Source organism: Rutilus rutilus (assembly GCF_951802725.1).
Source record: "Rutilus rutilus genome assembly, chromosome: 15".
In the NCBI taxonomy this organism is placed as follows: Eukaryota; Metazoa; Chordata; class Actinopteri; order Cypriniformes; family Leuciscidae; genus Rutilus; species Rutilus rutilus.
In genome coordinates, this window is record NC_140220.1 from 7,909,759 (window position 1) to 7,927,427 (window position 17,669).

The window sequence follows — 17,669 nt, forward strand, 5'->3', positions numbered from 1 at the left end:
ATGCAACTGAATAACGCCTTAAGGCATACGTAGGCTTACTTGTACCAAATAACTTGCAGCATAAATGACTTACCATAAAAGAAGAGTGTTCAGACCGGACCTAAAAGTAAAATGCCGGGTCCTGCCAAACAAAACTCTCTGCTGAATGGAACAGAATATGGTTTAAAGAAAGGTGCTCAGATGTTCACTTAAGACACCAAACCCATTCAGACATGTGTTTTTGACATGAGGCAGCACATCCAAGGCTTTCAAAACCGTCAAAATAACCTGATGGGAAATCGAAAAGCTTCAAGTCTTCTTACCTGAAGAGCAAAAGGCTTTTAGCTAATCTTTTCATTTACAGTCGTAAACTAAAGGAGTAGCCTATGAAAACGAGTCCCGCTCAGGGCGGTTAGGACCGGTAACATACACTGACAAAAACATAAAAAATGTGTCGGGAGTATGTAAACTTGCATGTAACTATTTAAACTGTATCTATCTGTCATTCTATCTATCTATTAAACAGGTCAGACTAAATTGACATATATTTTGCGCTAAAATGCATTAAAAAATTACAAAGTCCCAAAATGAAATCCTCTAAGACATTGTAAGATGCCAGAGGAATGATGTAATCGTGAGTTTGGGGGCTTTGGGTATCTGTGGTGGCACATTCAGAGGCATTAAATCAATAATGCTTCATTATTGATAAGGCCAGTGATCCATCTGCAGGAAGTTTAGGATCCATTAACGTCTCATCTTACCTTCAGCCCCTCTGGACCGCAGCTCTGAAAGGAATACTGAAGCTGTACAGACCTTGACCCTCTCCCACAGAAGGTTAGACTTCACTAGTAACTCAGCCAGTCAATGGAAATGATCTCATAACTGGTTCAAAAAACAAAACAGAAGCTTATTACGGTCACATATTAACAGATGCATCAATAAAAGCACATCCTTATTTATAAAGACAATGCTTAAAAAGATTCATTTCCTTTGTTTTGTAGGGTGAGGGGTGAACTTGATTTCTTGCTATTGAAGAGGTCTGAATGATAAACAAGCAAAATGTAACTGAGACCTGTCCATGATTTTGACCTTGGGAATGGAAGTGGAGCCTGTATGATCCTATTATCACCAACTGCAGTACCTTCATCCCTAAACTCCCGATGGAATGCAATCCATCTCCATGACGATAGACAACATCTCCTCACCAAGGTGTCATTAACTGTTCCCATGGGGTGAATTGTTCAAGCCTGAAAACATCTCTTACAGCGTCCGCTAAGCATCCAAGAATCTGTTTGGATGGTTATTTGACTTTACATGAGCTGAAAGACACCATTAGTCTGGCTTTATTTTTGCTGGCCGATGCCTAATGCAGCTTTTGTTGAACAATAAATCACTGCACGTCAATTAAACATTCCCTGTTGTTAACTGTAACTGGCCTGATTCTTGAATTGTTTTACTATACATTTAGAATTGGTTATTCACTTAAGGGGAATAAATTATTATTCTCGCTTTTCTGAAATAAAACATTTAGGCCTCCTTAGTCCACCCAGACCCAAAAATGGATAATTCATAAACCATCATGATTATGATGTCAAAACCACCAAGAAGTTTACAACCTATTTAGTATTCAGCAACAACAGTGGCAATGCACTCATAAATGAGGAATGCAACAAAAGTGCATAACATAGCACTCAACAGTTCTGCTTATAAGTTGCAGATGTGAGATGTTTATCTTTTTTTTTTAAAGAGCAATGCTAAAAAGTTTGTGATGTTTGAATTAAGATGTTTGAATTAAGATGTTTATAAATAAATAGGCTGAAAAACAAAACAAAAAACTATTAAATAGTAAATATTTACTAAAATAAATAATAATAACTGAAATTAATTGCAGAAATGATCCTATTCAAAATTTGGGCAAAAAAAAAAGAGGAAAAAGTAAATAGATATTGCTTATATTTTGATGATATTTATAAAAAGCTTTGTAAAATATAAACAATAAATCTAATTTAAAGCTGCAGTCCGTAACTTTTTGTGTTCAAAATTTATATAATGAGCAAGTATGAATCCATTTTCCAAACCGTGTTTTTGTCTTATCCTGAATCACTAAATCCCACTTATAATAAGTGTTTATTATTCTGACTATTTTGCGGAGTAGCCCAGAACCTGCTTGACTCGTCATAGACATAAACAGAGAGAAGTAGTTCCGGCAACAATGTTCTTCCGCAATAAGCATTCAGTTCTGTTTATAAACCGCTAGAGCGCCAAAAGTTACGGACTGCAGCTTTAACTATATTAACTGCACGTAACTGTATAAACTGAATTTTTGAGAAAACAAAACCAGACAAAATTTTTATTGATATTTACTGAAACAAAAACAAAAAAAGCATTTACATTTAAACGGAAAAAAAAAGAAAGTACACATGTATATATAAATGATATATGCTGCATCAGTTCCAGTCAGCGTCTAGATCTTCATCATCTATGACAGACGAGCTGAACAGTGAAAAACCTTTAAGGAGTCCTTCCGATCCTCCGGAGCTCAACTCAAAACATCTCCTCTTCTTTGAAGCATTCTCTCTGAATTCTTCCTGTCTGTCGGAGGGTTCTGTCCTCGTGTTGCCCGTCTGCAGTGCGCTGCTCTTTACATCTGTGGTTATATTTGTCCTGATCTGTGTGCTCGTGATCTCCTGGTCTTCGAAAACTGTGCTTGTTGCCACTTTGTTTGTACTGCCATTTATGGCTTCTTGTGGCTCCGGTGGAGCTGGGATTGTTTCATCTCCAGTCTTTTCCTCAGCTAAGCCCGTAAAAGAGAATCTGGAAAGTTTGTCCAGAGTGGAGCTGGCCACCTTAGTCTTTGGGTGGTCTGTCTTTGGTAAGGATTGTGGGTGTTTATTAGTGTTACCATTATTCTCACCTGGAGAGAGACTGTTCGGTCTCGGCAGCAGCTGCTGTTGATGTTCAGTGTCCTCAAACGTCCCTTTCTGAGCTGTGCTCTCATCATTCAAGACCTCTGAGGAAACGTCCTTGTTTTTATTGCGAGTTCCCAGTCGGAGCATGTTATTAGCTCTGCTGCCCTCTGCTGGAGGAAGTGAGCTCGACTGGTTCCTCTCGGCCTGTTTATCTCTCATCTGAGGTGCGCTAGGTTTCGCCCCCTCTTGCACCGCCACTTTGGCGCTTGTGTTAGAGTTTACGACCGACTGATCGGCGTGACACATTCTCTCTCTCGGCTTGAATGTGAAGTTTGTGAGTCTCCTGCGTAAATCCTCTCCACTCTCGGGTCTGAAATCAGCCTCCTGGTCTATGTCAGGAAGACTCATGGCTGTGTTTTTCCTTTTTGAGGGTTTCTTCCCTGTCATGGGTGTACTGTGGGAGAACACATCATCATCAGTTCCTCCTAAAACTGTTTCTTCGTTCAGCAGGAGGGCCGCTTTCATCTCTTTCAGTCGTTTGCCTCTGAGCTTTTTGGAGCCCCTTTCCACTACAGCTTCGACCGTGGATTTATCCTTATCCTTCTCCCACGCAGAACCCTTGCAGCGGTTGGAACGGCTGTTGCTAGGCAACACTGCACGGCGTAGTGTGGTCGTAGTGTTCTGTGTGGAGGTGTGAATGATGGATCCGGTACCAGTCGGGCTGGATAAGGAGTGGAACCAGTCCAGGTCAGCGTCTGAATTAGTGGTCACATCACGGTTACCGTGATTCTCAACAGCTGCACGCTCAATGGTGAGGTCACTACGTGGTTCGGGACCTTTAGGGGAGTCCGGTCTTCTGCTCTGTAGCCTACAAGAACATAAAAGCCTTTAATTTTGTCTGAGCTATGAATAAATAAATAAAAAAGAATTCATATTTTCTCATCTTATCATTTTAGTATAGAATGAGTAAGGCTGTTTGTTGTCAGGATGATAAAAAGTTTCACAAGTGTTTGTTGTATTAAATGTTTAGGCTGCTCTGCCTCAGCGGTCTAACAGCATTTGTCAATGTCAAAATGATCGAGATGGCCAATCAAATCAAAGAAGGCGGGTCTTACTGTCACTGTCACAACGCAACAAGAGTTCGCGGAAAGATGCAAGTAGATGTAAGTATAAGACAACTGTTTTACGAAAGAAATGTTAAGTGACCGGCAGTAATAGCCTGTATCTAGTGATGCAAACCACTCTTTTTATTAAATTTCGCCATTTTGATTTGAAAATATTCACTTCTGCCGGTAGGACACATACTAAATGAATTTGAGACCTACTATTTAAACGTATAAATATAATTAAAAGCAAATAATTTATGTAATATAATACATTTACCATTTAACTGATTCATATCACTAATGAAATATTAAATAAAATAAATAAAGCTAATGAAATGAAATGAACTATTAAATGATTTACTACATAAGTAATATTTGTATTATTGACTATTTTGATATAATCACATAAACATTTATGCAATGCTAATTTATAATCACAATTTAATTTATTCATACTGATAATTAAATTTCATCAATTTAATATTTGGGGGAAAAAAACATTAAACTTGCAATTAAATATTATTTTGAAGGAAGTCTCTTATGCTCACAAAGGCTGTTTATTTGATCAAAATACAGTAAAAACAGTAATATTGTGAACTATTATAACAATTAAAATGTACTGTTTTCTATTTGAATATCATTTAAAATGTAATTTATTCTTGAAGTTTCAGCAGCCTTTACTCCAGTCCCACATGATATTAATATTTTAATATTCAATATTTTTTTAATTAATATTTTTGTGAAAACGATGCATTTTACTTTAGGATTCTTCGCTCAAAGTTCAAATTAACAGCATTTTTTTGTAACTGCAATTTTAAAAATCAAATTTAATACATCCTCGCTGAAAAAAAGCAAAGATTAATTTCTTAAAAAACAACAACTTTTGAATGGTAGTGCGAGTATGTATGATTCACTTTACCTCGAGAGTCTTAGCAGTTCTTTGCGTAAGATCTCAGTCAATCCCAGCCTCTCGAGCACAACCTCACACTGTGTTTTATACTGTTCACAGGGATTGTCAGGAAAAGATGTGTGTAGAGCATTCACATTTCCAAGTAGAGCGCCTCCCTGAGGTAAAGAAAAAGATGCTTATTCACTACTCAAAAATGTAATATAGCTTCAGGAATATAGAGTAGCATCAGCATTAATATAAAACTACCTGCATGGAGCACTCCATAACAGACACCACAACAACAGCGTCCTCTACTGTCACTGTCTCTCTGAACATCAGCCTGGCATGAGCTGAAACACACAGAGACACAGTCAAGATACGTTATTGAATATGGCTTCTAGCAAATAACAACTTATTGTGGAAAAGCAGAGGGAAGAAGATCAGATAATATGCTAGATGTTAGCATCTGACCTTCAGCTAGGCGGCTGAGACTCTCCAGCATGCGGATGGTTGTCCTCGCAGCATTTCGGCTGTCACTCTGTCTCTGAAGCTGATAGTAGCGGCTCAGGATGGCGTTTGCTTCCTGTGTTATGCAAGGTTTAAGAGTCTTGATCAGGCAGAAATAGGCCCTCATCTTCTCCATACTCCATAAACATGAAGACTCACTTGGAGCTCCTGTGGGGAAATCACGAAGGAAGAGAGTTGAGATAAAGAGAGAGATGTTAAGATGAATATTTTATAAATACGCAACAAATGGCAAGGCTTCACCATTAACTTCTACTCAGTATCAAAGAGATTCTAAGCCAAATGAGGGGTGATCCAGCCCTCGAGGGAACAGGCTTTCCTATCAAAGTGGCATCACTTGAGAAAATAACGAAGACCGAACAAGCAACAAATCCCACAAGAGAGGCACGAACCAGCAATCGGGCTGGATAGGGGTGTGTTTGATCCAATAACACTTTAGATGATGCCTTACAAACTGCATTTTCTTGCTTGCCATGTAAACAAAAACATGTAAAATACCGAGTTAAAAATGTAAAAGGTACCAAGTTAAACATTTCGTAAGAAGGGTCTTGAAATGCGAAGGCATTTATATATAAATACCCACTTTTACTGTGAAAAATGTGAATATTATAAATGTGTCAAATATTACATTTACAACTTGATTTATATTATTAATTAAATTAAATGTACTATGCAAAATAAAATGTATAATTTTATATTTACTTTAAATATATAATTATTATTAAACTATCAGATATTTATTTATATATATATATATATATATAAATAAAAGTTACCAATTATTAAAATATTATTAATTTAAAAATATTATGTCAATCCAAATATATACTTAAGTCTAAAATAAATATACAAACCTGAATAAATATATAGGTGTAAATCTGAATATTCAGTTATAGGTCTGAATATATAAATGTACATCCTAATATGTAGTTGTAACTATTTATTTGGATTAATTAACTTTCTTTATATTCAGGATATATAAATATATATTGAGATTTCATGTCATTATTTCCAGTTTGTCCCTTCATATTATCATAACATAACATAACATTAATATTACATTAGTCTGATATTACAAAACAAAGCTCTTTTCTGGAACAAACCTTTGTTCTGTAGGATGAAGGAGGAGATTATTTTGTCCCATTCTGGATTTTTAGTGTCCAGCAGAACCAGCACAAGGTCAAAGCGGCTCAGGAGAGGGCTCGCGAGAGCCACGTTCACGGAAACCGACACATTAGGGTCATAATGCCCCTTTGGGTTAGTAGCTGCCAGGATGGTGGTCCTTGTGTCCAGTTTGCACACCATTCTACAAAAGAGGAAAGTGGGAGATTTAATGTGATGCTCACAAGCTTTTGGATAATAAAAATGCAAGAAATGTATCTGTGAAAATTCGTATTCCCCCTCTAGACTGATGCGTGTGACATCATTTCCTCCCCCAACACTCACCCAGCTTTAGCCACACTGATGGTTTGTTGCTCCATGGCCTCATGGATGCTGGTGCGGTCGTGTTCTTTGATGCTGTTGAACTCATCGATGCAGCACAGACCTCCATCAGAGAGAACGAGCGCTCCTGCCTCCAGGTGCCACTCTCCTGAGTCCTTGACAGCCGCCACCGTCAGACCTGACCAGCATTTCACAATCATGCAAACAATGACGCAACAGCACTAATTGCACAATAGAAATTTAAATATTGCCTAGTATTTTTCTAAATAAAAAAAATACAGAGTATGTGTATACAGCAATGTAGCAAACTTTGTTGCAAACAAATGTGCAACAATATTTAACTTCATAGGAGGTGGGTGAGAAAATGTACCCATCAGACACTGCAAACCACTTCAGTACTATACAAAGTTTGGCTCTGGCATTTTTTTTGTTTGTTTGTTTAATTCATCTCAGGAGTGTTACAAGTCAACTATGTAACAGTAACAGTAAAGAAACCAAATCATATTTATCTTTATATTAAACACCTATTTATCACTTATTTTATTATCACTTATCACAAATTTTAGGGTTTCTTACTATGAAGAATTAAACAATTCATATTATTTATACATACACTAAGTTTTTTTAAATGATTTTGAAAGAAGTCTAAGTTATTGAAAATGTATACTTTTTTAAAATACATTTTAAAGGACAAGTTCGGTATTTTACACTTAAAGCCCTGTTTACAGATCGTTTCTGATGAAATAGAATGGACACAGAAAATTTGGACACATGCTGCTGTCCCGAGAATTTTCGGTTTCTTTCGCTTCCCCCCCCACCTCCACAATGGCTGCATAGGTGCACTGGAACAATCCTTCCTAAAAGGCATTAAACTTTCGTTTACAAAGACGTGAAACTCACCGAGTGGTCAGGGGTGTTCACTGATATGCTCACACAAAAATCGCTGCAAAAGATGCTTTCCAACAGGTGTTTTACCATTCGTTGTAAAACTGTGGACCTCACACCCGTACATTCTTCCGTTGAGAGCTTGAATAATAGACACTCAGTTTCCGGCGGCGGAGTAATACTGTACCTCACAGCACATCCAATACAAGTCAATGGAGTTGGACAAAAACTACGATAAAACCTGTTGGAAAGCATCTTTTGCAGCGATTTTTGTGTGAGCATATCAGTGAACACCCCAAACTGGTGAGTTTCACGTCTTTGTAAACGAAAGTTTAATGCGTTTTAGGAAGGATTGTTCCAGTGCACCTATGCAGCCATTGTGGAGGTGGGGGGGAAAGCGAAAGAAACCGAAAATTCTCGGGCCAGCAGCATTTGTCCAAATTTGAATCTTAACCGTTCTATTTCATCAGAAACGATCTGTAAACAGGGCTTTAAGTGTAAAATACCGAACTTGTCCTTTAAATAATTGTTTTCTTTTAAAATATACTTAAAAACATTTATTATTATCAATGTTGAAAACAGTTGTTGTGCTTAATATTTTGTGGACATTTTTATAGGATTCTTTGATGAATAAAATATGGAAATATACATATATACATATTATATAGAATATATATAAATTTCTTCACAAAAGTATATTATGTTACATTTAAAACCCCTAATCTGTGCATATCAAGAGATGTTGCAGGGAGAACTAATGAATTTGGTCACTTCTGCTTCCTTTTCTCAGTGATTCTCCTGCACAATTTGAATGTATATACAGAAATTGTGCATACTGTGCACAGTAGAAATACCACATGCTTCAAAAAATAGTGAAGTACTTCAAAAAGTGAAGTATATATACAGTTATGCCATTAAAAACAGTGTGATTGCTTATTCCAAATGTCAATGAGATAGATGGTAAAGTGAGATTCAGAAGAACGTGTGGAACCTGCATTAGTTGATCCGATTCCTGCAGTAAGCACGGAGCGCGGTGTAATCTTAGCAGCGTACTTCAGAAACTGTGACTTCCCAGTGCCTGGATCGCCCACGAGCAACAGATGAGACTCTCCTACCCAGAGCAAACAGTTTGAGTCAGAGCTATTCAGATTTATTCACAAGAGTAATACACTTTTCAAGCACACTTCTCAACTTTTTTTCATGATAAGCCCAAATGTCAGACTGTCCATTATGTGGAGTGTGAACACATACCTCTCACCTTAGTTCCAGACGCATCTATTCTCTGTACCCCACCTGCCAAAACCATAGCAACAGCCAGCTTGACGACGTACATGCCGAACACCTGAGGGCATAGACTCATCAAGATCTCATTCCTGCCTTCAGAATGTCAAGAGAGAGAGAGAGAATGAGAAAGAGAGATTATGATTCATAAAACCACACTGAATCCCATGAGCTGTCCCACATTATGAGTGGTTGCTAGGGTTTTCTGGGAGGTTGCTATGGTGCTCTGAGCAGTTGCTTGGGTGTTGCTGAGGGGGTTGTTAGGGTGTCCTAGGTGTATGCTTAGGTTATTTGAGCAGTTTCTAATCCATTACCAGGTAGTTCCCAATCCCTACTCCACCTCCCAACCTTTTCTAATATACACCTCGTGAAAATCATACATCTGTATGGAAGCTCGTTTCCATCACAGAATAAAAAAATATTTTTATAACACAATTCAGACTTTTTTTCCCTCAGAATTGCGTGAGTTTTAAAGTCAGAATTGTGAGATATAAACTCTCAATATTCACATTGATGAATCCGAAAAAAAAAAATTATAAACTCAATTGCGAGTTTATAAACTCGCAATTGAGAGATATACGAGATATAAACAGTCAGAATTGGGAGTTTATATCTCGCAATTATGAGCTAAAAAGTCGCAATTATCTTTTCAATTGTTTTATTCCATGGCGGAAACAAGCTTCCATACATTTGACTGCGTAGAAAAGTAATAAACCACATGGTTTGAAGTATCATTCATGTGCGCAGCAGCACAAACTAAACAGTATAAGTTACATGCCAACATTTAATACTTTCAGTCAGAGATTTGTTCAAATCCCTGATCCAATAACCCTATAAGCAATAATAGTCTAATAGTGATGTTGTGCCTCAGCAAACACCACTGGAAACAAATTACAACACTGTTTCATGGTCCTCATCAACTCAACTTCCTCTACAAGGACTGTAATTGAGTTTGGATAGCAATAAGAAAAAGAGAGGAATCTTTTAAATGCCGAAGAGACATTTAAGAGAAAATGCCGTACTGCTTATTTGTACTACTAGACTGAGTTTCCCAGATTCAATATTTAAAGAGACACCAACTGTGTACCGGCAATGGGGTCATGTTTGTGACTGTCCCAGAATTCTTCAAATTCCTTCTGAATGTCTTCCAGCACCAGTGCTGTGGTGGACTGCTCATTATTGACCTCGATATAGTTTGCTTTCAGCACAAGCTCCACATCACAGCGGCAATCCTGAAACATCGGCTTCCAGCGCTGACACACAACCCCATACACTGTGATGTCATCGCCTGCGAGAAACACATGACAGCGTCATGAGGGAAACAGACACATGATGTTGCCCTGAGGGATGTTACTATTATTATATCAGTAGAAAAAAGTACAAATAAACAGCAAGCAAACAGTGTTTAAAAAATGAACAGCATGAACTGTCCAGTATAATATGATGTTAAAAAGGCATTATATATAAGCTGTATAAGAAAAATGTTCTCCGTTAATTTTATTGTTATTGCACTAAAGCACATAACAGAAAACAACAGAAAGTTTCATTCTGATTTTATTCGTAAGAAAATCTAATAAAGCCAGTCATGTACACTGTATTACCGGTGAGCAGGACTGAGCAAAGATCTCATTCCTGCACTGTCAAGTTGTAAAAGCCAGCAAATACATGAAATAAACTACAAACTGGACTCTATTTCCACCAGTACTCTGCATTTACCTGATTTGCAGCTGTCCACAAGATCATCCTCCAGGATGATAAGCATGGATCGAGGGATACTGCCCACCGACAGTTTCTGTACCTGTTAGTGAAGGAGCGCTGGTCAGGAAATGTACAGACTTTGAATGTGGAAATAAACACAAATTATTTTTTCTTAGATGGGTAAATGTGTTTACCTCACATCTACATTTATGCATATTTTATTTATAATTATTTAATTTTAATTACATTTTTTATTATTCAACTCAACAAAGTTTGAATCCCTTAAGCTGCATATCAAGACACTTTTATTCTGTCATTTGGCTGCAAAAGACTTATAGTGTCCAAGTCGTATGGACTACTTTTACCGATACCTAAAATGTCATTTTAGAGCTCGGGTAAAATGAAAAATAGATTTTTCATTTTTGTGTGAACTATTTCTTCAGCAGCAGGTTGCTCAAGGGGTGACTGTCCCTGAATAAAGCACATCCCTGGTGCCTCACCTGCTCTTGGATTTTGATCTCCTGGTAGTCCTTACAGGCGGCCGGAGGGGCGTCACTCCCTGACAGGCAGGTGAGTTTGAAAGAATTACATCCATCCTCATTGGGGCAGCTGGTGGGTGGGGCGAAGGTGTAAAACTGCTCAAAAGAAGCCTGCACGGAGAACACGTGCCTGCATTTATTGCACATGTAGTCTCTCTCATACTCCAGCACTTTGGTCACACTGGTGCGGATGACTGTGCCTGTGACGGACAGGAAGTGGCCCACATCTCTAGCTTTAGGAATGTGATCTCTGGTCAGCTCGGGACACATAGGTAAACCTGCATAAGTGTAGTAAATCAGTTATTAGGAGAGAAAGATGTATGTATATTCAGTTGGTGACAGTTTTCATTATTGGGTGGACTATTTCTCTTGAAGGAATAAGCAAGCAAGCATTATATAAAGCACTAGGTGTCAGTGTTATTCCACGACAGTCTTTTAGGGCTCCCGTTTCAGCAGTTATGGTCTCCAACTGACTGCTAGATGGCACTGCATATTCATTAATGAAAAGTTCAAAAGTGGAGTTACAGTCTCTTGCACTTTCTTGCATGATAAATCAACTCGGAGCACATTCAATATTTGAATATGGCCTGAGCATGGTTGCATGATCATAGAAAAACATAAAAGAAAGAAGAATCAAATGTCAAAGTTACTTAGGCAATAAACTTGCATTAATTTTTTTTCTCTCCCCTCTAACCACAGATACAGACTGTAGAAGCTGCCGAGAAAATGGGTTTGAGTAAAGTGTGTTTATTCGGATGAGTCACGTCTGCAGGGCTACAGATGAAGAGCGTGTAATTACAGGTGGCGGCAATCATCTCCTACAGGACGTGAGAGAAAAGCACTTGGCTTCGCCACAATGCAATACAATCCATCCCACATACCTCAGGGATCAAACACAAACCTCCCTTCTCTGCCTACACGTCATCTAAAACAATCTTCATACTCTTCCTGTGTGTGTCATTCTGCAGTTTTTAGATAAGCAGATTACGGCTGGCAGAAATACTGAATATTCATGATATATTCGTGATCATGGTTTTGATTAAAATACGCACCTTTGTGAAAATGTAAATTGTTTTAATGATTTTGACCATTAGATTTTCTAAAAAGACTGTCATTAGACATTTACATGAATCAGTTCAAACTGTACAAACGTCAATGAATTGATTCAACGATTCACTCACATAATCACTCAAAAAAGTTCAAAGGCTCCCAGTTTTCATGTATTACAAATTTTCATTATTTGTAGGTAAAATAATATTTAACTACATATTAATATATATATATATGAAATTACTGAACTTAAATATAAGAGCTTGATAAAAATGATCATTCTAGAAGAAAATTTCAGATGGCACTTAGAGGCTTTTGCATCTGAACTCTTCATACACACACACACACACACACACACACACACACACACACACACACACACACACACACACACACACACACACACACACACACACACACACACACATTGTTCAAACATTCAGGCTCAGTCAGATTTTTGAAAGGAAATAATACTTTTATTCAGCAAGGATGAATATTTTTTTTCTCAAAAGTGACAGTAAAACATCTATAATGTTACAAAAGAAATAACTAAACAAAAAAATGTATAGCTTTTGAACTTCTTTTGAGCTTTTGAATAGCTTTTTGGAATTCTAAAAAATATATATATCTTGGTTTTCACAAAAATATTTAGCAGTACAACTCTTTTCAACATTGATAATAATAATAAATGTTGCTTGAGCAGCAAATCATCATATCAGAATGATTTCTGAAGGATCATGTGACACAGAAGACTAGTAATGATGCTAAAAAATTATCTTTGCCAACATAGAAATAAATTATATTTTAAAATATATGCAAATTGAAAAAAAGTTATAATAAATATTTCACAATATTACTGCTTTTACTCAATTTTTCACCAAATAAATGCAGCCTTAGAGGGCATAAGAGACAACTTTCAAAAACATTTAAATATCTTACTAAAAATGTATAAATACTGTATATTGTCCAGCCCGACCTTCTTTATGATACAGGCACATCATCACACATCTTCAGGAAGAAAACAGACATGTCACCCCCCAGGACTGCAGAGACACCACCTGGATACACAATTTTTCTCTCTAATGACCTTCACCAAAGCATGAAAGCATTCAGACACATGACGTGGTTGTTCATCGTGATATGGCCAACGGTCTATGTGCTTTTTATGGCTGTGTGTCCTATTTTCAGACCCCCTTTCATATTCACAGCACGCTGGATCTATGAGTGGAGTCTGCACTCAGGCTATTTATAACTCTCCCATTGTCCAAAAAACAGGATAAAACATCCAGGGAACAGGAAAGGTCAGTCAGCTGATTATTGCTGACACACTCCATACAGCAGTCTTCTTGACTGAATCCATCTTCAGATAACAATTGCATTGGTTTAAATGAGTGCTGCTCACCCATACGAAAGCCCATGATGTGATTGCAAAGTGTTTTGAATAGTTTTTAGTGAATTGCTATGTGGTTGCTTACTAGCTCAAGTCAAAACAGCCCACCTAAAATCTCTATGTTCGCGACTGTGCTGCATTTACTCACAAAAATAAATGTTTTATAAATTTACGGTAGGAAATTTACAAAATATCTTCATGGAACATGATCGTTACTTAATATCCTAATGATTTTTGACATAAAAGAAAAATTTATGGGAATTTTGACCCATACAATGTATTGTTGGCTATTGCCTAAATATACCCGTGCGACTTGTGCCTGGTTTTGTGATCCACCCAGGGTCACATATGATTTGCGTACCTCCATACTCAAAGCAATAACGAGATTCTTGCACAATTTTATAGTCCACCAAGCAGTGCTATTTTAGTATTAATTATATATATATATAATTTAATTTTAGTATATTATTATATCCTATATTTTAATATTATTTATAGATTTTACTAATATTTAAAATTAGTGTTTAAATGTATGTTTTCATGTGTTTTTTTTAATGTACTGTTGTAATTTTTTATATATATTTTTTATATTACTGTTTGTGTTAAGGCGCAATTTAATTTCTATTTCATTTAACGGTTTCACAGACAAGGCTTAAACTAGTCCAAGACTAAAATGCATGTTTGAGCTGTTTTAACTGAAAGCAACTTCCACTTTCTTAAACTACAGTACTGTGCAAAAGTCTTAGGCATGTTAAAGGAACACTCCACCGTTTTTTGAAATAGGGCTTATTCACCTTCTTTCCTACATTTAGATAGGTGGGCAAATGCATTTTTGTCTCAGTGCATGCATTGTTTTAGTTTGACAGGGTCGGCGCTAGCTTAGCTTAGCACAATGAATGGAATCCTTTGTTGCCAGCTAGCATGTCCTGAGTAAAAGTGATATAAAAAAAAAAAACCCACCTAATTACTTCTTGTGGCCTGCGTATTCACAACAAGTACAAATAGCGATGCAGATTAACACTAGGTGATTTCCTAAGCAGATATTGACTTGGGACTATATTAGGGGGAAGCACAGGCAAAGCACTGCTACTTGGGCGCAGAGATATCACACCCAAGTAGCAGTGCTTCGCCTGTGCTTCCCCCTAATATAGTCCTTAATATATAAGTCAGTATCTGCCTAGGAAATCGCCTAGTGTTAATCTGCATCGCTATTTGTACTTGTTGTGAATACGCAGGCCACAAGAAGTAATTAGGTGTTTTTTGTTGTTTTATATCACTTTTACTCAGGACATGCTAGCTGGCAACAAAGGATTCCATTCATTATGCTAAGCTAAGCTAGCGCCGACCCTGTCAAACTAAAACAATGCATGCACTGAGACAAAAATGCATTTGCCCACCTATCTAAATGTAGGAAAGAAAGTGAATAAGCCCTATATCAAAAAACGGTGGAGTGTTCCTTTAATAGGCATGTTTTAAGTCGGTTATTTATATCTTTTGCTGTAGTGTGTCAGTAGGAAATATCAGTTTACATTACTTTTTGCCATTAATTGTAATAATCCAGTGAGATTTGTGTATGCACAAGGAGTCTGACAACAGCCAGGATGATCTGATCTCACCATCATCGAGTCCGTCTGTGATTACATGAAGAAACAGAAAAAACTGAGACAAACTAAATCCAGAAGAACTGCGGGAACGCCCCCGAGATGCTTGAGGAAACCTTCCAGCAAAGCAACCTGAAAAACTATGCGCAAGTGTACCTGGACAAAAGCCGTTTTAAACGCAAAGGGTCGTTACACCACATATTGATTTGAATTAGTTAATAGAAGTTAAAATCATAAATAAATTCAATTTGTGATTTTATTTTTGAAAGCATTCTCACTTTACAGCATTTTAACACAAGTGCCAGGACTTTTCACAGTACTGTAGCTTTGCAGGAAGGTTTCTTCAAGCATCTCGGAGACGTTCCCGCAGTTCTTCTGGATTTAGTTTTTCTGTTTCTTCATGTAATCACAGACGGACTCGATGATGGTGAGATCAGATCATCCTGGCTGTTGTCAGACTCCTTGTGCATACACAAATCTCATTGGATTATTACAATTAATGGCAAAAAGAATGTTTGGAAATGTTTCCTCCTGACACACTACAGCAAAACATATAAATAACTGACTTAAAGCCATAAGTAATTTTAAACCACCAGTCATGTTTATAAAAGCTACTTAAATGTCATAATTAAACTAAGGTCTAATCCTGGCTTAATCGAAGCCCTGTTTGTGAAACCAGGCAGGCCATAAAGTTTTAATTTCCATTAAGTAATGTTACCAAGTCTTACATCTAATATATTTTTATTTCAGCTTTATTTCAATGAACAAAAAAGAATTTAATAGTTTTACTTTCAGTTAATAATAACTCTGCTGCCAATTATCAGTTAGATCACCAGCTGCACTGAAATGTTTCCCCAACAAGTCACACAATTTGAGGAATCATTGATGCCTACACCACATACCAAGCAAATACTGACAGAATTTCCCCAAACTATTCCTTTGAAGCCTCATTCAGCTGTTCTTTTCTCAGAAAGCCTGTGTCTGTCCGACCTCTCACACGACACATCCTCCCTGTCCTCAGATCCGGATCAATACCCTTCCTGCAGAGCCGTTGCTCATCTTGTTGTTACATCATGCAGTGTTTGCGCTCACACCTGACCACCTTCTAAAAGCTTCATCTGATCTCTCTCCAGCTCCTGCACACCGCGAGCCGACATAACGAGACTGTTGTTACAGAGAAGAATACATCAGCATATCGTGCAGGTTATATGACACTAGATCAGAGGGAGCGACCATGATAACAGATAACAGTTCACGGCAGGACAAATGAGCTGTCTGCCACGGTGTGCTTGGGCCTAATTGCCTGTAGTGGGAAACAGCCTCTGTGTTGCATTGACAAACTAATAGGCTGCAAGCATTCAAGAGCAAATGAAGCAGACAGTTGGAGGCACTCTGCGGCGTTATAGCAGCAGATCTACCAGTTACACAAAGAGAACAGTCAGCCATATACAAGCCACTTATGATCACTGGGAGGTACATGTCATACTGGAAATAGAGGAATTGTTTACTGTTGTGCACAAACAGGCCTAATGGTAGCATTTGTTAGAGCTGTAACATTTATAGCATATTCTATGGAGTATACAGTACATAGAGTACATTATTGTCAGGCCAAACACACTTTAGTACCTCCTATTATAAGTGGATAGATAAGTTTGGAAACACCTGAGAATTTCATTAATAAATCAATGCCAAACATTCATGCTTAACTGATCTCTCTTTCTCACTCTCTCCCTGAAATGAATATAAAATATTCATGAATATGAATATGAATTTAAAATATTTTTCATAAATATTAACATGAATATATATCATCAATATTTATTGATATTATATCATATAATTATTATTAATATTTGGTGTAAGGAAATAATTCTGTATAAATGTTATCATGTTTTGAGAATACTTAATGAAAAATATGGATCAAGCTTTACAGGTACGAGAATAGTTGAGATTAAAAATTAATATACAGAGATTTTTTTTATTATTATAAATATTTAATTATAAAAAATATTATTACATAATAATATATAATATAATATGTCATATATATATATTAAATATTATTATATAATATATAAAACGTTTTTTATATTACACACACACACACACACACATATATGTAATATTAAAACTTTTTATATATTATATCATAATATTTAATAATGATCAAATAATAATGCATAATAATATTGTAAATAATGTAATAATTATATACAAATGTAATCATGTTTTGAAAATACTTTAAAGGTAAAACAAGATTAGTTAAGATTAGAAATAAATATACAGAGAAAAACATTAATGTTTTAATGTTTATAAAACTAATGTTTTATAAATGACTAATAATTAAATTAAAAATATTTTTAGATAATATACA

General features: G+C 36.6%; 1 protein-coding gene across 1 annotated transcript in view; it reads right to left on the reverse strand.

Annotated features, from left to right (window-relative positions):
* Positions 1–2,314: 2,314 nt before the first annotated feature.
* mcm9 (minichromosome maintenance 9 homologous recombination repair factor) overlaps positions 2,315–17,669 on the reverse strand; it is a 17,354-nt gene continuing 1,999 nt past the window's right edge. Inside the window, exons 3-13 of the mRNA XM_084431671.1 lie at positions 11,216–11,532; positions 10,734–10,815; positions 10,105–10,305; positions 8,988–9,113; positions 8,728–8,847; positions 6,855–7,029; positions 6,512–6,714; positions 5,355–5,558; positions 5,151–5,233; positions 4,914–5,059; positions 2,315–3,756 (exon numbers count right to left, since the gene is read on the reverse strand). Coding sequence (XP_084287797.1) covers positions 2,427–3,756; positions 4,914–5,059; positions 5,151–5,233; positions 5,355–5,558; positions 6,512–6,714; positions 6,855–7,029; positions 8,728–8,847; positions 8,988–9,113; positions 10,105–10,305; positions 10,734–10,815; positions 11,216–11,532 — 2,987 coding nt within the window. The 3' untranslated portion in view covers positions 2,315–2,426. The remainder of the gene's footprint in view (positions 3,757–4,913; positions 5,060–5,150; positions 5,234–5,354; positions 5,559–6,511; positions 6,715–6,854; positions 7,030–8,727; positions 8,848–8,987; positions 9,114–10,104; positions 10,306–10,733; positions 10,816–11,215; positions 11,533–17,669) is intronic.